Source organism: Rhinolophus sinicus, linkage group LG01, assembly GCF_036562045.2.
Source record: "Rhinolophus sinicus isolate RSC01 linkage group LG01, ASM3656204v1, whole genome shotgun sequence".
Lineage (NCBI taxonomy): Eukaryota > Metazoa > Chordata > Mammalia > Chiroptera > Rhinolophidae > Rhinolophus > Rhinolophus sinicus.
Window position 1 is genome coordinate 63,664,849 of NC_133751.1, and position 24,589 is coordinate 63,689,437.

The 24,589-nt window shown below is 40.6% G+C and overlaps 1 protein-coding gene across 2 annotated transcripts in view; it reads right to left on the bottom strand.

Moving 5' to 3' along the window:
- The window catches only part of ARHGAP31 (Rho GTPase activating protein 31), a 103,220-nt gene that overhangs the window by 36,205 nt on the left and 42,426 nt on the right, over positions 1-24,589 (bottom strand). For both annotated transcript variants that reach the window (XM_019729678.2, XM_019729677.2), the window contains exons 2-3: positions 9,002-9,104; positions 5,782-5,926 (exon numbers count right to left, since the gene is read on the bottom strand). In XM_019729678.2, coding sequence (XP_019585237.2) covers positions 5,782-5,926; positions 9,002-9,104 — 248 coding nt within the window. The remainder of the gene's footprint in view (positions 1-5,781; positions 5,927-9,001; positions 9,105-24,589) is intronic.

Genomic DNA, 24,589 nt, shown 5'->3' on the forward strand with positions numbered 1-24,589 from the left:
CCTCTTTTTCACCCATCCCCTCAAACTCCCCCCATCCCCAATCTAGCAACCATCAAAATGTTTTTTTGTATCTATAAGTTTGTTTCTGTTTTGTTTATTTTGTTCTTTAGATTCCATATATAAGCAAAATCACATTGCATGTGTCTTTCTCTGTCTGACACTCCACTCAGCACAATACCCTCCAGGTCCATCCATGCCACCGCAGATAGCATGCCCTCATTCCCTTCTATGGCTGAGCAATATTCCATTGTACATATGTACCACCTCCTCTTTATCCATTCTTTCATTGACAGACACCCAGGCTGCCTCCACATCTTGGCCATTGTAAACAATGCTGCAGTGAACATATGGATGCACATGTCCCCTCAAAATAGTGTTTTGGGTTTCTTTGGACAAATACCCAGAAGTGGGATTACTGGGTCCTTCATTGTCTCTTCTCACAGCCTTTGTTTTAAAGTCTATTTTATCTGGTATAAGTATTGCTACCACAGTTTTTTTTGTTTTTATTTTTTTGGGGCCTCTTTTTCATGAAATATTTTTTTTCCATCCCTTTGCTGTCTGTATGTGTGTGTCTTTAAATCTGAGGTGAATCTCTTGTAGGCAGCATATGTGAGGGTTTTATTTTCTTATCCATTCAACCCTCCTATGTCTTTTGATTGGAACATTTAATTGATTTATACTGAAAGTAATTGTTGCTAGATATGTATCTATATAGCTATATGTAGGTATATTGCCATTTTATTATTCATAATTTTGATCTTTTTCTTTTTTCTCCATCTTAAAGACGTCCCGCTGAGATTCCTTGTAATACTGGTTTGGTGGTGATGAACCCCTTTAACTTGGTTTGGTGGTGATGAACCCCTTTAACTTGTCTGGGAAGCTCTTTATCTGTCCTTTGATTCTAAATGATAGCCTCGATGGGTAGAGTACCTTTGGTTGTAGGTCCTTGCTTTTCATAACATTGAATATTTTGTGTCAATCCGTTCTGGCCTGCAAATGTTCTGTTGAAAAAATCAGCTGACAATCTTATGGGGGCTCCCTTATTAGGTACTAGTTGCTTTTCTCTTGCTGCTTTTAGGATTCTCTCTTTGTCTTTAACCTTTGCCATTTTAATTGTAATGTGTCTTTGTATGGCCTGTTTGAGTTCATCCTATTTGGGACTCTCTGCACTTGTATGTCTATTTCCTTTGCCAGGTTAGGAACATTTTCAGTCATTATTTCTTCAGATATGGTCTCAATCACTTTTTTTCTCTCTTCTCTTTCTAATTCCCCTAGGAGGTGAATGTTGTTATGCTTGATGTTGTCCCAGAGGTCTCTTAAAACTATCCTCAGTTTTTTGGGGTTCTTTTTCCTTTTTGCTGCTCCAATTGGTGTTTTATGCTACCTTGTCTTCCAAATCACTAATTCAATCTTCTGCTTCATCTCTCTGCTGGTGATTCCTTGTAGTGCACTCTTCGTTTCAGTTATTGTATTCTTCATTTCTGACTGGTTCTTTTTTTATGATTTCTATGTCCTTTTTTATGCTTGCTATCTCTCTGTTGAAGTTCTCTCTAAGTTCCTTGAGCATCCTTATAACCATTGTTTTGAACTTTGTATCTGGGAGGTTGCTTGCCTCCATTTCGTTTTGTTCTTTTTCTGAAATTTTCTCCTGTTCTTTCATTTGGGATGTATTTCTTTGTTTCCTCATTTTGGCTGCCTCTCTGCTGTTTGTTTCGTTATGTTAGTTAGATCTGCTATATCTCCCAGTCTTGGCCAGGTGGCTTATGTAGTAGGTGCCCTATGGGGCCCTGGCACAGTCTCCCTGGTCACCTGCTCTGAAAAGTCCAGGAGTGTCCCTTGTGTGGGTTACGTGTTCCCTACTGTTATAGGTGAGCCTTGATTGCTATTGGCACATCAGTAAGACTGAACCTCAGGCTGACTGGCTGTGAGGTTTGGCCATGTCCACAGCTTATGGACTGCTTTACAGGTGGCTTACCCCACTGAGTGGGATTTGCCCCAGCAGGCTCTGGTGCCTGTTGAGACCGCCCTTTGTGTGTGCACCTTGTGGGGCTAATTGGGTGGTGCTCTGCTGTGGTCTGAAGACAACCTTCAAGTATGTTGGTTCTGGGGTCTCTTGGGAGGTTCCAATGCAGGCCCAGGTCACTCACTGTCTGTGACTGACCAGGTACAAAGTGATCCGCAGTTCGCTGCCTGTGCTAAACCTGAAGGCGCATGGGAGAGGCCATGCTGTAAACCGAGAAGGGCTGCCACCAGTACCATGGCTGGGGTAGCTCCACAAAAAGCCAGACACCTTGAGGCCTGCTGCCACCTGCTGGCTTCCTTAAGGTTCAGCTACTGATAAAGCCTCAAGCAATACACAAGTTGGGTGAGGGAAGGGTGTCAGGGAGTCACTAGAGTGAGAAGAGTTTTGTTCACTAGGTTAATGTAATGTTTTGGTGCCAGTGCTGAGCCTGGAACTACCTAGCAAAAGTCTCAAAGCACACGGAGCCCAGTCGCCACCCGCCTGGGTCCTGCAGACTCCAATAGTTTTCCAAGAAAGAGTGCAATGCAGATGGAGCTGGCTGCTCACAGAGAAAGTGCCTCTGGCACTTGGGGAGTTGAGTAGGGTCCCACAGAGTCACCAAGGTAAAGCAGTGGAACTCACCAGACAGATTCAGATTTGGCAACGTAGGGGAGGGCCCCACACAGGAAAGATGGCACCTGCCTGCAGGCTGCACAGAAGGACCCCACACGGGGAAAATGGTGACTGTCCTCCAGTCCTCACTCTGAAGCTACACACCTCAGTCTGTCCTCTGTATGTCTGACGCACCCCAAGTCACTGTCGCTTCACCAGAGCCCAAGGGGAGTGCCTGCGAGTGAGTCTGTGCAGGAGCTGTTTAAGAGGACACCTGGGTTTCCTGCAGCCTTCTGTCCCACCAAGATGGTCAGAATACCCACTGTTTGTCAAAGTCAGATGTTGTGGGGGCTCCTCTTCCCAGCACCAGTACTCCAATCTGGGGAGCCTAGTTTGGGGCTGGGATCCCTTGCTCCTCCACGGGAACATCCACAGCTGAGATACCCCTCCTGAGTTTCAATCACCACATGGAGATTTAAGGTCAGCCCTTTTTGTGTTTCTGTTTTCCTACCTGATAGCAATTGCCAGGAAGCAAAATCTCAACAGATTAAGAAAATGCTCTTGAGAATGGTAGTTTTGCAGTTTATTTTATATATTAGAATCAAAGGAGGAGATGTAAGGAAATCCATTGGTGGTAGTTTAAGGCGATGGGAGAAAGCAAAGAGGGGAAATCTCTAGGATTGGATAAAAATTAAAATGGAGAGACAATACTTATTTTACACTGGCGGGCACAGGATAGTTAACAATTAACATTTACAGCACATAGAGATTTGATGAATAAGATAAAAGTGAGTTCTGTAGTCTAGTGCTCTCATGTGATGGGTTGTGCCCTGAGGGGTCTGGAAAAAGAGATTACTCTGACATTCCAAGGGTATGTTATCTTAGATGCAAAAAGATAGTAGGCTTACTTAAGGTAAAGATTGACCTTTGTCAAGGAAGCTTCAGGCCAAGGATGTGACTACTGGCTATGACCCATTTTTAGTTAGGAATTTTTATGTTCAGACCATCTTATGTGGTTAATTTTGGTTTCTGAGTTTGTAGGGCCTGCCATGCTAGCCTTCCTGAGTTTGTCAAGTTTAGTATGTGACCCCTTTTTCATCCACATTTCCCCCTTCTGGTCATAAATGAATCCAAAGGATGCACTGATGACCAACCTTTTGATTGGATACTGTGGTCCCATGGTGCTAGGAAGGCTCATTCCTAAGAAGTCTCAGTGTCATCATTTGTCTTGCTGAAATGTGGATCATTGCGAATGGGGCAAGACCATAACCTTGCATGGCAGTCAAGGCTGAATTTTTTATTTTTTTCAAAAGGAAAGGTGGGTAAATGGGAGGTAGTTAGATCTCATGGGCCTTCACTAAGCAAAAAAGCACACTGGATCATTTGTAATCTATAAGCTATCATGACCCAAGTTTTGCTGTCTGTCTTACTTTTCTGTATTTTGCATCTAGTAGTATAATGTTTAGTTATAGTTTGAGGGCATACTGTATGCCTCTTCAGTTTTGACAATTTGACCATGAGATGGGTTCCATTTACTGTTGTTATTATTTGTTGTTGTTATTAGTATTATTGTTGTTGTTGTTATTATTTTAATATGGTCCATTTACTTCCCATTGGAATCACTCAAGTGTCATTCATTATTAACGTGATTCCTGCTAATTGTGTAAATGTCTTCTTCTTTATATCCTTAGTTACAAAACTTCTGTTCAGCTAGTCTTCAGATGGTTCCCCAGGTTGATTGTTCTGTAATATAGTTGTAATTTAAATGTGTTCACGGAAAGAAGCAGGCACATGTTTATCTACTCAACCATCTTGGATCTCCTCAAATTAATATATTTTTTGTAGGTAAGATTTTGAAAGTTAAAGTATAAGGAAGGAGGGAAAACTATCTGTAATCCCATTATTAAAATAAATGGTTATTAATCTTTTGAACGCCTTTCTTTGCAATCATGTCTTCATATACAACTGTGTATCTATGTCTTCCAATTACCATTATGAGTGTTTCCCTCTATCAACGAAAACTCTTAAATATATTGTAATGGCCCAAACCCAATTTTAAAAATACATTTCCTTATTCCTAGATCATTTCAAATTGAAGAATCTTTATATGCTCAAAATAAGTTTATTACAAAAGCCATGACAAAGATTCCTTCCCATGGTTATAGCCTCGATCCAGTCCTTACTATTAATTGCGACTCCTCCACTATCTTGTTTTCAAACATCCCCTCTGACCACACTCCACTCCAATAAGCTATTGACCACATTGGGATGAATAATCCATTGATCTACTTTTTCACTTACATACCTGCCGTATGCCCTCATTTCCTTTCTTATTCAGACATAATTCCATGGTCAATTATTTCAATCACTCCTTGAATATTTCCTCATCTCCCTCACCCCTGTTTTGCTGACTGAACCTCAACCTTGGTTAAACTTAAATCTCCACTTACTCTGTACCTCCACTCCTGCCGCAAATATTCAAGCCCTATTTTTAATGCTATCTCTACAAACATCCTTTAAGCATTTATTCTCCTCTCCACTTTTCCTATGGGTGTACTATTTGGTGACAATACAGTTGCTACTATTTAGGTGTTCTGCTCTTGCCCATCCATCCTCCACCAACCCAGCTCACTGGCCCATCCCGCACTCCCTCTTGGCTTCTTTTACCAGATTCTTTTCTCTTCCCAGCTTTCTGACCTCTCTCGACTTCTGTTTGTTCTCCCTCCCTTCTCTACCCACCTACTTCTTTCCTGACCTCCACCCCCAAAGAAACACAGAAGGAATAGCCTGATAAAAATGAACTAGCAGTGGGTATAGCATCTAGAGTCTCAGGTTCCTGTCCTGCTGTGTGACCTAAGGCCAGCCATTCTACTCCTCTGGTTCTTAGTTTCCTCCCTACACAGTGAGGTACATTTGGTTAAGTAAACTTGGAGATAATTTAACCCAGCTCTGAACACAAACAAACGTGATTGTGAAAATTTAAGAAACATTTAGCAAGCAGTCCCACTACCCTACTTTCCTCAATATGCCATCTTATTTCCATCACCATGCTAAGACAATGTCAACCCTCTGGGAAGTATTACTGTTGTTATTTTAGTGCTGAAACTCTCTCTTTGGCCCATCCACGTGTGCCACCCAGGAACCATAATGAACATCCAAACACTTACCGTAAATTTCTCATAGAGCTCATAAGTCAGGAGGGGGTTGGGCAGCTCCCTAAAGTAGAGCTTGCAGAGCGAGCCCACACAGTGGATGTCCTGGAGGTACACTTCCCTTGTCAGATCTGGACATTGATCTGAGCCAAACTCTTGCCTGAAACAACACAGACAGAGACATAACAATCCCGGGAACATGTGTTCTCTGTCAGCAGCTGCTTGGCTGCTAAGGGGTAAAAAGACCCTAAACTGCTGATCTGACTATATTTTTGACCTTGATTCAACAAGACTTTCTATTCCAGGCACAAGAAAGCTACGAGAAGACTTCCACTTCAGGTCTGCATCTTCCCTGCCAAAGCAGCTGTAATTAGAAAGATAGAATGCCCATTTACAAATGGATTTCTCATGGCATTCTATCCACAGTCTCAGTTAGGAACAGTGGGGAAATATGAAAACAATTGCCAAAAAAGTCCTGTTGAGATCTCAGGTTTTCCAAAATATTATTTTACATGAAATTCTCTTTCTTGGAGGAGAGACCAAAACCAGGGTGAGTCAGATTCTTATCACTCATTTCCACATATTCATGTCAACAAACTTGTTTTATCTGGAGACTCAAACACAAGGTTTGAGAACTTGAATCACGATCCTTTGATGCTGAATCGAACCTTTTAGGCTGCCTGATAGTGACTCCCACAGGATAGATGAACCTATAAATATCTTCTTAAACAATCTATAGTGGGGTGTTTGGGAACAACATCAGATTCCAGGCCTCGTTTCTAATTTAAAAACATATCCTAACAAGGCTACATGAACACATTGCTTCAAGGAACATATACTTAAAAGTTAAAAATCTGTTTAACAAAATGATAAATCTGAGTTTTAATATAGAATTTAGGTTTCTTGAGAGTATTCATTTGATCAAAGAAGTAGTGACAGTGTCAACGGGACTCCCAGAACCAGCATTTCAAAATGGCTCGCCCATTCTCCTGTCGTCTGGTTCTGCCCCTTTAATGAGGAATAGGGAAATCCCTGATGCTGCCAGAACTCGAAAGGAACTGAGTGGGATCTTGAAAAGAAAACCATGCAATGGCCTCATATATTCATAAGCATGTGTTTTTCTAGAGGGTAGAACAATAATAATCTAGGCTTATTCATTTATTTAGCCCAAAATTTCCTTTGTCCAAGCTAAGGTCAGTCCTGAAATGAAAAAGAATTGCACCGCCCAAGTGTCCTTCCACGGTATCAACTACTGTAGTATATTTCAGAGCTAAGTATTTAGCTCTGAAAAAGTATTTGCTGGGGTGGCTGGATGGCTCAGTTGGTTAGAACATGAGCCCTTAACAAGGTTGCTGGTTCGATTCCCACATGGGCCAGTGAACTGCGCCCTCCACAACTAGATTGAAAAACAACGACTTGATTGAAAACAACGACTTGAGATGGAGCTGATGGGTCCTAGAAAAACACTGTTCCCCAATATTCCCCAATAATAATAATAATAAAAAAAAGTATTTGCTGTTGAAACTCTAAAAAAATGCCACATTAGTAAATTAGTGAAAGTATGTAAGCACATAGATTCGTTAAAATCTATGGCTGCTGCAATAAACCAGTTATTTTTTTAACAGCCATCACTTCTCAACGGTAAAAAGTAGGTTTTATTCCTTTGGTATAATTTTACTAAAATTGAGATTTGAGAAGGAAGGGCAGAAAACCAAATAGGAGAAGGAAGACAAAAAAATTAATTACCTGCACAATCTATTGACTTTTATATACTAAACCTGTCACAAGAATGTTTTTATTGTTTTAAGTCTACACTTATAATTAAAATTTGTAATAAATATATAAAAATAACACCTAATAAGTATGCTGTTTTTTGTGTCAAAGAACAATATTCAAAATGCATAACCTATTGTTTTAGTCCTAGAACAGTATATACAGAGGGTGCAAAAAATATATATATACATTTTAAGAAAGGGAAAAAAACTATTGAAATTAGTCAATAGTCAACATATACTGATAATAAATGATGAATACAAGTCATGTTTGACTTCTGCAATTACAAAACCATCAGCGTCCAGACACTTCTGATTAGTTGACCAAAGTGTTCACTCGTATATATTGTTTTGGCACTCCCTGTATATATATTGCATATATAGTGTATATGCTCTGTACACTACATATGTTTACCCTCTATATATACTGTATATTTATTTTATATATAATACATATAAAATACACACACACATATTCGTGTGGTCTTTTTAATCATTAGTTTCAGGTGTACAAAACAATGTAATAGTTAGACATTTTACCCCTCACAAAGTGATAATACCCCTCCCCCAATCTACTACCTCTCTGACTTCGTGTATAGCTGTTACAATTCCATTGACTCTATTCCCTATGGTGTATTCCATATCCTGCGACTACATATATATTAAATTACAGTTGACATACAACATTATTCAACTTCAGCTTCAGGTGTACAGTGCAGTGGTCAAGCATCTACACCATCCATGAAGTGGTCTCCCTTGTAAGACATGTGCCCATCTGACACCCTACAAAATCTTTACAACATTATTGATTATATTCCCCAAACTGTCTTTCACATATTTGCATTTTGTGTGAAGGTTATTGTCCTCTAAATTCAATGTGATAGAAGTTTCTTCCAAAAAATTCTAGGATAAATTTTAGAATTGCTTCGGATAAATCCATAGAATTGGAAATCATTCATCTATCAATAATTTTTAAAATACCAGCATCAATTAGAGATATGCACAATCATGCAGACTTCTGAGTTCTCCACCAGATGAACTATCAAATGTTGAGTGTTTGCCAACAGAACAACTCACATCCATCTCCAAGTTCTGAACACTGTGTAACAGGATCTAACTGAGCTTTGGGCACGCAAGTGAATGATAATAAACCATGTTTCCTTAACTTGTAATTAAAATCATTTGAGTTCAACTGAATCCACCTAAAGAGGGTAAATCTAGTACAAGACAAAGAAACAGATTGAAAGCCCTCAGGAACTTTTGTTGGAAAGAATTACATCAGACTAAAGGACATCCTGGTTAGACTAAGAACAGGCATCTCAAAACATCAGCACCTGACTTCTTCCCTGCCACACTTCCCTCAGTCCCTTCAGGTTTTTAATACTTCCCACACCTGAGGACAGAGATATAGACAGAGAAAGGCTCGTGGGAGAATTCTTCTGGGGGCTATTCTTTTAGCTTACCTTAGCCGTTGTATGTTTGAGGTGACTCCCGAAAGCCGATAAATTCCATCCACAATGCCATGAGTCTCTATAAATTCTGCACAGCTCTTCAATACATATGGAACTATGAAAAGGAAAATTTTTTAAAAAATGAAGTATTAGATATAAGGCTGACTGTCCTTTAAAGAGATCCTTTTAAAAATCCAGGTAACTTCAAAAAGAACCGCATGTCAGTTACAAATGGAAACAATTACTTGTAAGTGGTAGATGTTCTTTGGTATTTTCTTAAAAAAAACACGGGGTTTTGTTAAAGTTCAGAAAACTCACATATTTTAAGAGTTAGGTGTGTTGTTGTTTTTTAAATTAAGAATTTGAAAAATACGCAAACACTTAGATTTTGTAAATAGTTGGAAATCCCACAACTCGATCTCTTCATTTCACTGATTCTCCAAGTGTGGTCTCTTAACCAGCAGCATCAGCAGCTCCTGGGAACTTGTTGGAAATACAAATTTCCAGGCCCCTCTCCAGACCCACTAAATCAGAAATTCTGGAGGTGGGGCCCAGCAGTCTGTCTTTTAAAAAGCCTTCCAGGTGACTGTTGTGTGATAAAATTGAAGAACCATTTCTTGTTCTACACATGAAGAAACCAAGGTGCAGATAAATTTATTTACCTCACTCAAGATTACTTGCTGCTTATGAAAAGTAATTAACACATGGGACAATGCTTATGCTATAAGTAGGTAAAAGAAAAACAAGACCCCAAATCAAATACATATTGTGAATTCAGCTGTGTAAAAAAATATTGCAAAGGAAAAAAGCCTAGAAGAATATCTGCCAGAATGTTAAATGGGATTTAATGTTAAAGTGTTTTGTTTTGTTTCGTTTTGTTTTTTTAAGGTGAGAACCACCCGTCCCACCACCACCATCAAATGGGTCAATCCAGTAATTGATTGAATGCACCACATACGTAAAAGGGACCAACATGGCCTCTTGAATTTCTGCCACTCCAGACATTCAGGGCCCGGGTAGAAGAATCTATGCTGTTCTCTCCTTGGCGGTGATCGTGACTGGCCCAGCTAGCTCAGTGACCCAGAATGACAGCCATAAGCCTTCTAGATGGCATGGAGAGAGTGGCAAGTCACTTGCCACTTTGGTCCTTGGGCAGAGCCACCTGTGGTCCCTCTGGAGAGTGCTATGGATGGTGGCATGGTATAAAACTACCCAAGCCCAGATGCTAAAGTCTTCAGGCATAGAGGTAGTGTGGAAACTGACTCCATAAACTAGTGCTTGAGTTAGCACTGTGCTCACTTCCCCAAAACATACCCAATCCATTAATGCCTTAGATTAGACTAATGCCAATCTATTAATGCTTAATGCACATAATCATGCTTGCATGCAATTCCAAACTGGACTGGATCTTTACATGGGTAGACACCAGGCATTCAGACTCAACATTCTTCCTGGATTTGCTATTACAATACTTTCTAATAACTCCCCATCATTTCCTTCAACTACTAATTATAATTTTAGGTGCTCAGTAAAATTTGTCACACTTAAAGTATTCTGCCCCTCTCTCAAAGGTCGTGCATCCTCAGAACCACTCCCGTCCAGGCCACATGTATGCTTTTGCACCTGTCTTTCAGGACTGGAACTAGGGAAAAGCTTCTTAGTTACCCCCAGGGAGTGGCCTTGGGATTGGAACTATTGAGGCCAAAGACCACAGAGGTGGATCCATTCCCTGTGAGTAAACATGGACTGGGCATGGGATGTGATGGAGGGGATGTGAGAGTGGGCAGGAGTCCAGAGCCTCTGCCTGGCTTCAACCAGAAGAGCTATACTTTGATCTGTTTTATAAAATAGGGTTCTTAGCTAGATTCCGTGTTTCCCCAAAAATAAGACCTAGCCAGACAATCAGCTCTAATGCATCTTTTGGAGTAAAAATTGATATATGACCTGGTCTTATTTTACTATAATATAAGACCGGGTCTATGATATGATATGATATGATATGATATGATATGATATGATATGATATAATATAATATATAATACCGGGTCTTATATAAATTTTTGCTCCAAAAGACGCATTAGAGCTGATTGTCTGGCTAGGTCTTATTTTTCGGGGAAACATGGCTTTTGTCTCATACCCTCATGTCCGTAAGTAAGTAAATAAGTAAGTAAATAAATAAATAAAATAAGCAAGCAAGCAGAGTGCCAACGTTTAAACAAAATTGTTTTTTGTTTTTTAAATCCCTGTTGTGCACAATAATGGTTGACTCTTTCCTTACCACACCAAGCTGTTGTTCTGTAACCTGCCACATGAAGATTCACCTACTTTCTAACAACTCCCCATCATTTCCTTCAACTACTAATTATAATTTTAGGTGCTCAGTTGAGAGCACAGGTTAGGCTGCCAACCTGCCTTTGTAATCTTGGGCAAACTATGAAATAATTCTGTCCCTCAGCTCCCACATCTGTAAAATGAGGGTAACAGTGACATTAATCTCATAGCTAGCGTTGAAGTAATACCTGTAAAAATTTAGCACAGAACCTGGTGTATAACAAGCATTCTACAATGACAGTATTTCTATTTGAAGCTTATCTATGATGTAAATTTATAATTTGTGAGACACAATCTTGGTGAAAACAGTTTGCCTCCTCTCATCCAATGGGCCACTGAGGTAGAGCTGACCAACCTGTTACCAGTCAACCCGCATGTCTATTATTCAGAATGGCTTTTGTGTCCTTCTTTGGTTAAATGTTTCTCTTTGTAGGTAATTTTGCTCGCCTGAGGTCTCCCTTCTATGCATTTAAGTGAATCTTAATAACACAAAGGCAGCAGGATCCTACAGTGTACTGAGTCTGAGTTAGCAGCCCTGGAGCTATGCTTGGCCTTGGTGTGTTGCACAGTGTGTGTCTGTGCCAGGGTATCATATGGCTGTTGTGCTGTGCAGGGCACAAGTGGACTCTGAGCATTCCCAAGGAGAACTCGAAGGCAACACCTCGGACTCGAAGGGACTTCATAAAGAACACTCCATGAAAGAGGCCGTTTGGGGTCAGGAGCCTGTTCCATCCTGTTTCAGATAGGGACCTCCCATTCCATAGCTCTCAGCTGCAGCACCTCAGGCTCTGTTTGTTTTAAAGACGGGCAAAACAAATACCCAGATGGAGCCTCTGCCATAAATTTACTCTAGCTTTGGAACAGAGGCCCTAGGACCTCTGGTCCACGGCTCTGTTTAAACAGGAGCCAGTATTAAAACAACCCATGGGAAGAGGCATGGTCGCAGTCCCTAAAGAGTGTCAGCTTTCCTGGATTCTCATCTCAGGCTGAGATGGAAGGTATAGGAATTCCCCATCATACTCAATAAATGGGAAAGGATCCACTTAATCTCTGCTAAGCCTACGTAGCTCTATAGCTCAGAGCAGTGGTTCTCAGACTGTGGTGCCTAAATCAGATCCAGAAGCAGCAGCTGCCTCCAGGAAATTCTGATGCACACCAAAGTTGAAGAACCACTATTCTAGACCAGAGCTTCTCATTCTTTAATGTGCGTACAAATTACTGGGATCTTGTTAACATGCAGATTGCAGTCGGGTGGGAGATGTCAAGAATGTGCATTTATAACAAATTCCCAGGTGATTAGGGATATTGCCATTGTGAACCCCACACTTAAGGTAGCAGGAGTCTAAAGGTAATACAGGTAGATGGTGTTGCAGGAGCTACTAACAGTTTACTGAAGTCTCAAAATGCTTTAGATTATTGTCCCTGGGGTCCAACCAAACCGGGGACACCCTAGGATTCTGAACAGGGTAGAAGCTTGATACAAAATAGCTGAGTAGTTATAGATGGAAAGAAAGCTTCCATTGTCAATTAGACATGAGAAGGAGTTACGTTGGGGTTGGAGTCACAGAGCTAGTTCTGTGAGAATTATCAAGGACCCAAAGAACTTTAAATCTCCTCCTACAGAGGTACACACAGTTGCTGATTATAATATAACATCATAACTTCTTTGAATTGTTTCACTGATGGCTCTCTAAGTCTCTTTTTTGTTTCGTTTTGTTTTTCCTGGATCAGCAATCTTAAACATTAAATTTTAATTTGAGCACAAAATAAATCTTGAGGTGGTTTCGGATGGAAAAGAAAACCTTGCCTTTGATTTACGCTTTACAGTTTACAAAACGCTTTAATGTCCTTTGTCTCATTTGATCCAACTTGGTACAACTAAAAGATCTTTTATACTTATAAATAGCGTGGGACCTTCTTTCCTCAATTCCGACCATTTTTCCCCAAAAAGAAGACCTAGCCGGATAATTGGTTCTAATGAGTCTTTTGGAGCAAAAATTAATATAAGAGGTCTTATTTTACTACAGTATAAGATTGGGTAATATAATATAATATAATATAATATAATATAATATAATATAATATAATATAATATGGGGTCTTGTATTAATTTTTGCTCCAAAAGAAGCCTTAGAGCTGATTGTCCGGTTAGGTCTTATTTTCAGGGAAACACGGTATCTTCTTCAAGGGTTTAGTGCAAAAAAAGCCAGAAGCTAAATCATTTGTCTGAGTCTCCCCCCCCCTCCCCCCAGCACCACCGCCAGAAGTAAAATCTGCTAAGCTGCCCCAGTTCCCTGTGTGGCCGGAACCTGATCAGATCTGGAGATAGAGATTAGAACAAGCACAATTTTATTTGGTTATGTGGTCATGGCAGCTGAATTCTTTCACAGTGCAAACTGCATTTGTGTTTTAGGGAAATATGGCACCCCTCCCTCCCTATTTTGGATTTTGTCCTCTTTGGATTTCATCTACTCTGTGGGTCCTCATCTTCAAAGTAATGTCTAGTGGTGTATACACACAATGAAATACCACTCGGCAATAACAAGACATGATACATCACATGGCTGATAGAAGCCAGACTATAAAAGAGCACATAGAGTACGATTCCTTTAGACACTACAAAGTAATTTGCAGTGGGAGAAAGCAGGGAAGAGGCAGGAGGCAGGTATTGTGAAGAAGCCGAGGAAACATGGTCATGATAAATACATTCATCATTTTGACAGAAGTGAGAGAAATGACAGAGAGCCACCTGTGGGTGAAGAAGAACTGATACTTGCGGGGAGATGAGCCACTACACAGGGAAGAAATCTTTTGAGAATCTGCTGCTGTGCACAGGAGAGAGATGAGGACTTAAGAAGCTTTGCTGTGCTGGGAATGAGCCTGCTCTATGGCATTCTTTTCAAGAGACGAAGTAAAGATTTCAATTACTTTTTCATTATTCTTGGTTGTCAGCAGAGAACCTCCTAACTTCCTCCCCCGGGAATCCAAGCACTGTCACTGTGGCTCCCATAATTTCTCTCCCCCTCTGCTAGTCCCTGCTCTTTATTTCTGTCCCACCCTTTCTCTGTCCTGCAACTGCATCTCTTTGTGTCATGCTCCGCTCCAGCCTCTAAGAGTCTCAGCTTGCCCAGACGTCGCCGTACCCCTACACCCCCATGTTTCCTTCTTTGATTCTTTCTCTTCCTTATTTTAACTTGTTTCTACCCTCTTCCTCCTGGCCTAATGTGGAATTAAAGAAAAGTTTGAAAGTTTGTGGTATTTATTTTTTAAAGTTTAATGTTCTCTGTTCTTTAAAAAAAGCAAATTAACTGCCTTTTAATTTTCTAAAGAAAAAAAATAAATTTGTAATATGTTCAGGCTTTGGTCTGTCTTCCTTGGAGAGAAGTTTCTTTTTTTCCTTTCTTTCCATTTTTCCATTTTTTTTTTGGGGGGGGGGTAACTTTTGACCTTTCAAAAAATTGAGATACAATTCAAATGCTGTAACACTCACTGTTTCAAAATATGCAATTAAGTGGTTTTTAGTACATTACAGAATTAAGCAACCATCACATTTCAGAACATTTTCACTACCGCAATTCTAGAACAGTTTCATATGTACAAGGTTATTCATTGCAGCAATTTTTGTAATAGCACAAGCTTGCCCATTGATGGGAAGCTGCCTATATAAGGAATGGAGCATGCACATAGTGGAATCCATATAATCATTAAAAAGAATGATGGCACTTTCATGTACTGATGCAGGGGCGTCTCTAAGGCATACTGTTAAACAAAAAGAACAAGGTGAAGACCGGCATAATATTAGGCTACCATCTGCTTTCTAAAGTGAGAGCATAAAAGAATAGATATACAAGTCATTTGTATATGTTTTCAATATCTGTGGAAGGATACATAAGAAAGGGATAACTTTAGTTGCCTACAGGAAAAGGAACTGGGAGGCTGGGGCTAGGGCTATGAGAAAGAAGGAGATTGTATATTCTCCTTATATATTCTTTTGTATTTTTGAATTTTGAACAATAAAAATATATTACCTTTTCTACAATTTTTTTAAATCAAAAATTCAATTAAACAAATATTTATTGCAAGCCTCCAATAGGTGTTAAGTGCTGCCTGTATCTTTGTCATTGCCATTACTAAGTTGCGAGTTCCTTGGGGGCACTGAGGACAGTACTGGGTCTCATTCATCTAGAAGAGCCTTGAAAACACGAGCACTTGAAATGGTTTACTGAACAGGAGATTGGTCATTTTTCTCCAGATGGCCATTTTCCGTGTTCCATTGTTACCTGGGTCCCTCAACGAAGAAAACACTTACTACGTGTCAGACAGTGCATTAGGTGCTTTCTTAAAAAAAAGAAAAAGGTTTCTCCATTCTATAATCATAGCCAATCCACAAAACAGGTAAAATTCTCCATTTTGAAAATGTGAAAGCTGATTCTCAGAGAGGTTAGGTAAGCTGCCCAACACCATGCAGTATACTAGTAATGCCAGAGGTGGGAACCAAACCCAGGTTTGTCTGACTCTAAAGCCCACACTTTTTTTCATGGTACCACAATTGAGGAGGCATAGAAACAGCACCAAGCTACACAAAAAACCCTCCCCATCAGGACTGCAGGTCTCACGAGTTGGTGGTCATGTATGGAGGCACCATTTGAGGAGAGCTAATTGTTTCCTTGCCGTTGACTACCCAAATGCCTGAAATTCTACCACTACAGCCTACCTTATGGTGGTGATGGCTTTCAGGTGTTCAACACCTAGTGGTTAATATCTATTTTTAAATTCCTTTTGAAAAAGTTACAAAAGCAATATATGTTGATTTTTATAAAAATGAAAAATATCTCTGACTTTGAGCTATACAATAAAGTGACAGTAATCAAAACGGTATGGTACTGGCATGAAAATGGACAAATAAATTAATGGAACAGAATTGAGAGCCCAGAAATGAACCCACACATATACAATCAACTAATATTTGACAAGATATCCAAGAACACTCAGTGGAGAAAAGACAGTCTCTTCAATAATGGTGCTGGGAAAATTGGATACTCACATGTAAAAGAATGAAACCTGACCCCTATCTTACACTACTTACAAAAATTAACTCAAAATGGGTTAAAGACTTAAATGTAAAACCTGAAACCATGAAACTCCTAGAAGAAAACATAGGAAAAAGCTCCTTGACATTGGTCTTGGTAGTGATTTTTTGGATGTGACATCTAAAGCACAAGCAACAAAATAAAAAAATAAACAAGTGGGACTACATCAAATGAAAAAGCTTCTGTACAGGAAAAGAAACAATCAACAAAGTGAAAAGGCAACCTATGGAATGGGAAAAAATATTTGCAAACCATTTATCTGATAAGGGGTTGATATCCAAAATATATAAAGAACTCATACCACTCAATATCACAAAAACAAATAATTCAGTTTAAAAATGGGCAGAGGATCTGAATAGAAATTTCTCCAAGAAGATATATGAAAGGCCAACAGGTACGTGAAAAGATGCTCATATCATAGTCACTAGGGAGATCAAAACCACAATGAGGTATCACCTCACACCTGTTAGAATGGCCATGATCAAAAAGACAAGAAATAACAAATGCTGGCATGGGTGTGGGGAAAAGGGAACCGTTGTACATTGTTGGTGGGATTGTAAACTGGTATAGCCACTATGGAAAATTATATAGAGAATCATCAAAAATTAAAAATAGAATTACCATATACTCCAGCAAGTCCATTCTGGGAAAATATCCAAAGGAAATAAAAACAGTAACTATAAAAGACCCTGTTCATCGCATCATTATTTACAACAGCCAAGCATGGAAACCAGCTAAGTGTCCAGCAACAGATGGATGGATAAAGACGTTGTGGTACATATATATACCATTAAAAAATGAGGAAATTCTGCCATGTGGGACAACATGGATGGACCTTGAGGACATTATGCTAAGTGAAGTAAGTCAGAGAAAGACAAATACTGCATGATCTCATTTATATGTGCAATCTTAAACAACAACAACAACAAAAACTCACAGAAAAAGAGATCAGGTTTGTGGTTACCAGGGGAAAGAGGTAGAAGAGGGGGAGTTGGAGAAACGTGAGGAAAAGGTACAAACTTCCAGTGACAAGGTAAATAAGTACTAGGGACATAAAGTATGAGTATAGCGTAACTACAGCTCAAATCGCTGTCTGATATATGTAAAAGTTAAGAGAGTAAATCGTGTTTTCCCTGCAAAGAAAAACATTTTTGTTTCTTATTTTGCTTTCTCTTTTTATTGTATGAGTTCATGGATGCTAACTAAACTAACTGTGGAAATCATTTCACAATATATGTAAGTCAAACCAGTATTCTATACACTTTAAAATTACACAGTGACGGATGTCAACTGTATCTCAATAAGAGTAGAAAAAATAATTTAAAGATTCAAAAATGAAAGAGATACACAAATATAAAGAGTATAGAGTGACTGTTTCTGTTTTATGCCATCCTTCCCAATATTTTAAATGCTAAAAATGACCACAGTGAAATGTTAATAGTGTGTGTAGTTAATAGACGTAGTTAACGTCTTGGTGGTAGAAAACAAATAATGTTTGCTTTTCTTTATTTTTCATTTTGCTTTTCTGAATTTTTTTTTGTAATGAGGATGTAGCACAAATAATTTTTTTTTAAAGAAAGAAATTGGTTTTTGAAAAACAAGTTTCATTAAAGAAGCCGGAGGGCTTTCTAGAGTGAGTGAGGCAATTTCTAAATGTTTGTTGAAGTTCTTTCCAACGACCCTGTTGCGGAAATTACTCCTTGTTAAATAGAAGTATTTGCCTAACCTGCTGGCCTGGTGTGGCCAAGGACTCGCTCTGCTTCGCTGCTGGACGAGGCTCCTGATGGCAGACTGCATCCTGGAGTCCCCTCTCCTCTTCACTTTCAGGGTCTCAGATAGATGCCACGTCAAGTCAGCTCTTCCCTGGGGAAGTGACCAGGTCCTCCCTCTGGTTCTAACCCTGACACATCCCAGCAGGGCCCTTAGGTCTCTACTATCAATACACCCACTCCTTCCCAATGGCAACTCCTTCCACCAAATCAGATGTATGGAGGGCCTATGTAGCTCCAGGGTTTACAAAAAAGTGAAAAAGATCTTTGTCCTCAAGAAGCCAAGAAGGGAATGGACAATTATTGTGCACCTGCTATGTGCCAATCCCTGAGTGCTACACTTTTGCCCATGATTTGTACCCACTGCAAGCCTCACAACCACCTTATGAGGAGGGTATTTATGCCTGCTTTATAAAGGAGGAAACTAAAGCTCAGAGGTATTAAGTAACTTCGCCCGTATGAAAATATCAAGCAAAATATGTGAAGGGCCTTAGAGAGGCACGAAAAATGTAACAGAAGTTCTTCTAAAAAGATTACACATGGTGGGGGAAGTCAGGCAGGGCTTTTAAGTGTTGAGCAAGAACAGACTGTGTGCATTTATAGAGAGCCAACTGTATGAGGGGCATGTGGTAGAGAATGCTGAGACAGGACCCTCCCCCTGAAAGGCTCACAATGTTGCGAGATACGTGGATAAAAATGGACAAATGAAGGCGATTTAATAAGAACTCTGACACTGGTTCATAGGGGTGATTTGAGAAGCTATGATGTGATATGACATGATACCTGTGACACAATAATACAATAGCCTGGCATCTAATAAAGCACTTAGTAAATGTCACCCACTGTCTGGTGGGGCCAGAGCAGGGAACGGTATAAACATGGAGGGATACCAAGAAATAATGTAATGCATTCCAGGAATGCTGATTAGACCAATCAGGGGGAAGAGAAACATCCAGATAAATTGGCGGAATTTTTAATGACAGCCTAGGTAGATTTCATTCTATCTTGATCTCTACTGCCAGACAAATCTTTCTAGAACACTACCTTGAAGATAAAACTCCCCTACTACAAATCATTCAGGAGGACTATGAGGAAAGACTTACCACAAATATATCACTCCAAAAATAAAAAATAAGGTGCCTCTTTAGGGTCAGTGGAAAGGACCTCATGCTTTGTCAAGAATGAAAAGGAGGAGAGAAGGATCTTTTTTTTTTTTTTCTTTCCCTGAAATTTCTTTGAGGAAGATAAATGCCTTTCTGACTTCAAGATATGAGGCTGGTTGAGGGTGGTGAAATCTTTGGGACCACACATCAGTGAGTTAATGAGCAAATGGAAACAGCCTGGGAGGGTCTGTCACAGGGCTTCTGGGGGGGATGTGTTTGGGGTAGGCTGGTGATTGTGGCCTCAAGGAAGGGTGGTGCTGAGTAGAAAAAAGGGTGGGGTATGATGAGTGATGCAACGTCAAACTTAGAAAACAAGCCTCCCAAGAGCCCCCACGTGGCCTTGGGCTTAGAGGTGGCCCTGTTCACCTTGTACACAGGAACTGTGCTGAAGGATTTTGTCCCGTTGCTGAAAATGGAGGCTGCTAAGCTTTGCCTCATTTACAAAGACTTTTATGGCTCATCCTTCCCACTGGCTTTGTTCTCAGGAGATTTGTGGAGTAGACATCACTCACCCCGTAGGGCTGCTCACAGATGACAGAAAAATCTTTCAGGCATCCCCCAGCATATCCTCAGGCCCGGCTCATGGGCATCAGTTTCCTTTCCATCGTCAACAAATCACTTAAAACCTCAATTTAACTGCATAAAGATCACAGTCAGCTTGAATCACCCAATCAAGACTTTATTTTCTGGACTAGTAGTCTCTCTCTTTCTTACCACCTGCTTCTTGGGATGACACGGATGGAGGCTCTTTCTTACAGATGGATAAAGAGGATGACCACACATGCCCCAGAGAGAACAGCGGGAGAAGGGATGGGCGCTGAGCAGGTCAATGAGAGATAAACAGGGAAAATAAACCTGCTTCTTGAATTATATGTTCCACTAACACCAATCATCTTAAGAATGAGGACAATGTAAGTATTTTTCTCACTGGAGTGTGTCCAGGCCACCTTTTCTTTCTTTTTTTTTTTTTTTTTTTTGCATGCCTAGTGGGTGGTCATGGGATGCACTAACCAAATATTATGTGGCATCTCATGCTTAACAATCATTATTTCATTTAATTCTCACAACCGTGAAGTGCAGGTATTACTAGTCCCATTTTATAGATGGGAAACTAAGATGTGGTGTGGTTGGATTACTTGTCCACGGCCCAACAGCTAATGGCAAAGCTGGGGTGCAATTACAAGCCTATCTGAATCTCAAGTTCATGCACTTTCCAGTACATTTTATAAGCATAACCTCCACACTAGGGAAACAGAGGCACACACCAGGTCTGGGGAAGACCAGAAAGCAGCAAAATTAGAGGTGATTTCATGTCTAAGAACAAGCTGATGAGGGAGAAAGACTTAAGACAAAAAGTTAAGAAACCGGGGTTCTAGTCCTGACCTCCAAGGTACTAGATTTCAGACCTCTGAGGAAAGTACTGTTCTCCTCTTTAAAGTCCCCCGGGCATCTCACAGGTATTAGGTGCTATGTACATATCATCTAAAGCCACCGGAACAAGCTGTGTCCTCCAGCAGAAAGTAGCCATTCCCAGCCTCAGACTTTTCGTAAATCCAAGGAACAAGTTCTGGACCTAGATTATTGTTAATGTTTCTTCAGGCCTAACATCCCCTGACCTGTGAACCTCCTGGATGAAGCTGGGGAGAAGAATCTGGGCTAGAAACTAAGAAGGCAGATTTGACTTCTTCCTGCAATGTTCAGGCCCTCACTCCTACTGGTTTTGGTTTATGCCTACGTTTTCTAGGGCAAGGCATTAGCATCATTCTCTGTTTGTTAGTTGTGTTTTTGTTTCTCACTTGTATTGTCAATGACTCCCCAACTTGCCCCACCCATCTAAATGGAAATTTGTGTTAAACAAATTCAATCTTCAGTCTCAGAAGGTTTATGCATACAAACCTCCTTTGGTATAGCTGGACTCCTATTAACCCCAATGCTATTTTTATTATTATGGAGGCTGGAGTTTTCCAGGGACTTAGCTTTAAATGGCGCTGAGGTCATCAGAAGGTCCCCTGACTGATGTGACTATGCCCTGAGAGCAAGAAATACCTTCTCTGGCTTATTGTACCTTCTGGTTTCCCAGGAGGCTCAGCTTCCTAATGGATTCCAGACCTATGGCACCATGGGTTCTTTTTCATTTCTGTTTTTTTTAAATCAATTTTGCTGATGAAAGATGAGGAGCATTTAGAAAAAAACAACTTCATCAGTGGCCCGTTAGGTCTATGTGAAGAAGGGCCAGGTAGCGCTTATCAGCTCCTCCCTGCACACCCCCGCCTCCCAGCATCCTTTCATTTCCTGCCCAATATTCCTGAGCCACAGGCGGCCATTGTTTCCAGAACAGCTTTGCTTGGAGGGCTGGGTACTGTGGCCTCCAGTGCTTCCTGTTGTTACAAGGCCTCTCTTTCCTGCTGAAAACAACGGCACTTCCCTGCTGTGTGTAACCCTTTTGGGGCAATACATTTCTTCCATGAGTTTGTTCAGTGCTTGCAAATACTAGGTGTTCATTAACTTTATTTTATTTAACTTTTGTTCTTATTATACAAATACTATAAGTAGAAAACATTTTAAATATAGATGAGCAAAAGGAAAAAAAAAATCAAATTGCATGCCCTTCTATTAGTACTTGAAACTTCCTTGGTGTTCATGCTTTACGACTCTGAATCTACAGAATTCACAGAATTTACCACGGGACTCAGGGCTTGGAGGGATGACCACATCCAATGGTTGAAACAGAGGCAGGGAAGCCTGCCTGGAAGCCAGCCTCCTGGAGGTGCTCGTACATTGGCGTGAAAAAGGCTTTCAGCAGCTTAAGTGCAGACTCCAGGAGAATCCCCTGTAAATTCCCAGGATTACCCTTGGAGAAACTCTGAAAAAGGTCCTCTTAAAAAAGTTTGTTGAAAGAATTTGGGAGGAGCTCATGGAGGCATTTGAACATGAAAGGGTTGGGGAGATGGCAGAGCAGTAGTGACATTGTTGGGAATTTTAGGGCTAGGAGTCTCCTCAATCTCTCACCCTGCCAGCTGCCAGAAGGAGCTTTCAAAAACACAGATCTGATTGTGTGAGTCCCTAGTGAAGAACACACGGTCCATAGCAGGGCAGGCTGGATTCTTTGTGACCTTCCCCCAATACCACCCTCTCTAGTCTCATGCAATTCCCCAGTTCCCTGAAGACCACCCCTCATGCCTTTGCACTCTCCTACTTCTAAAACAAACTCCCCTCCACCCACCCACCCCCATGCTCCTGTATCCTTCAGAATCCAGCTAAGTCCTCTCTAGAGCCTTTCCGGTAACCTCAAATGGAACAAATCACCAAAACAGGACACAAATCTCTGCTGTGTTATCAAGAATTCTGGACGCTATTTGATGATGCAAATCAAGATACTCTAATTTCTATGAGTTTCTGTTTTGCGGCCCCAGGGAACATAGTTTCTTACCGGGATATGATATAGAGCATTTTGGAGACTAACAGTCCCCCCTTCCCAAACTTTCTCTTGGAATCTCTGACACATCCCAACAAAAAGTTCTGCTCCTGCAGAGACGTCACCTTTACCTTTGCAGGTAATGTATTATCCTTTCCGTAAAATAAGGCAAAAATTGGTAGTGAGCTGCGGTTCGTTAACACAGTAAGGGATAATAATATTCAAGCTTTTATCCTGAGGTTTTGCAGCTCAAAAAGTACTTAGTATTCTCTGCAACGTCTCCTATGGAGAACCCGCTATTGCAGTCACGGAACCTGCTCACTCCTCGTCTCGCTCATGGTTGTTATACCCCTGACCTCAACGCTGTCTTTAGAAGTAACATTCAGTAGGTATATTTAGGATGAAGGCTCAGTGATGAAGATGGCACAAAGAAGGAGGAAGTCGTAAATAGTATATAAAGGATGTAGACAACTAGTAAAGAAAATGCTTGTTTACACTCAGTCACATTTATTTTTAGAGTTAGAGGAGCTAGATAGCCAACAGTTCTCTTTAATGTCTAACTTTTGTTCTTCTCACCCTTTCCTCTCCTCGCCCAGCTTCAGAATTGGAATTTCTTCTGTTTGCTGTTTGCAGTAGAAAATGTCAGCAGTCATATCCCATCCAACGGCAGCGCAGGAATGGGCAGCTTTTAAATGATAAAGCTCAGGTTCGGATCTCTTTTCTTGGGTACATGGAAGGGGTCAGGGATGCCTCTGGGGTGCTCTGGACATCAGACGCCAACAGCCCATCCTGGGGACAACAGCCTAGATGAGGCTCTGACTGGAGACTCTCTCCTCAAACTTGCACACAAGGCGGCCACTGCAGGCTTTCATAAAGGAAATGATGGCAAGAAATCAATGTTTTCAAAGCTTGGTCAGGATCAATTATAGTGAGGAGAAACTAGAGGCAGAGAGACCTTCTGGGGAAAAATCCAGGCACTGTGTGACTCAGCTCTAGTTAGTTCCTCTGGGAAGCCATCCCTGATTCCCAAAAGGAGGGAGTACTTATTAGATAGTCTTAGAGTAACTGGTACACAATTCATACTTAATTGAGTGGTTGTTGTTTTTAAGTTGTTAAACATCTTTTTTTTCTATTCCATAAACTCCATGTAGAACTATGTCTATCTTACTCAACTTATACGAGATGGCCCATGACCTCTTGGTCTACTAATTGTCTTGTGCCTGCAGCAATAGCTGGAACAAGGCAGAGCATATACACAGACAAATAAGTGAAAGGAAAGACTGGGTCAGATGTATGGGCATCAGCTGGACCTCATGTAGGACACAACAAGAGGACATCATCTTAGGAAGGACCAGACGAGATGCAAAGCACTCCTTTATCTACAGTGCTTTTTCCCTCCCCAATTCCATATTTATTTTCTCCTTCCCAGCCACTTCACTCCAACCCCCAAGCATCTACTTCCTACTCAATTCCTGCTCTCCGACAATTGATTAACTAGAATCCTGGAATTTTGAGATGTCAGAGTTAGAAGGGACCTTAAGACCACCTATTGAACCTGCATGATTCAGTGACAGAAAAATGAGTCTATAGGAAGTTTGGGAACTTGCTTAACGCCACCAGATCCACTTGCTAAAGCCCTGGAGTTGGAAAGAGACTGAGGAAAGGGGACAGGAGTGTTAAAATTGATTAGGATTTCCTTTCTTTCCAATTTTGAGGATTACAGTTTAAGGGCCTGGTAGACCTCTCTCTGCCCCAGACTAACTAACCCTTTGGTGTCAGAAGTAATTTAGGGTATTTAAACTTAGGCGCCCTCTTAGCAACCAAACCGAAT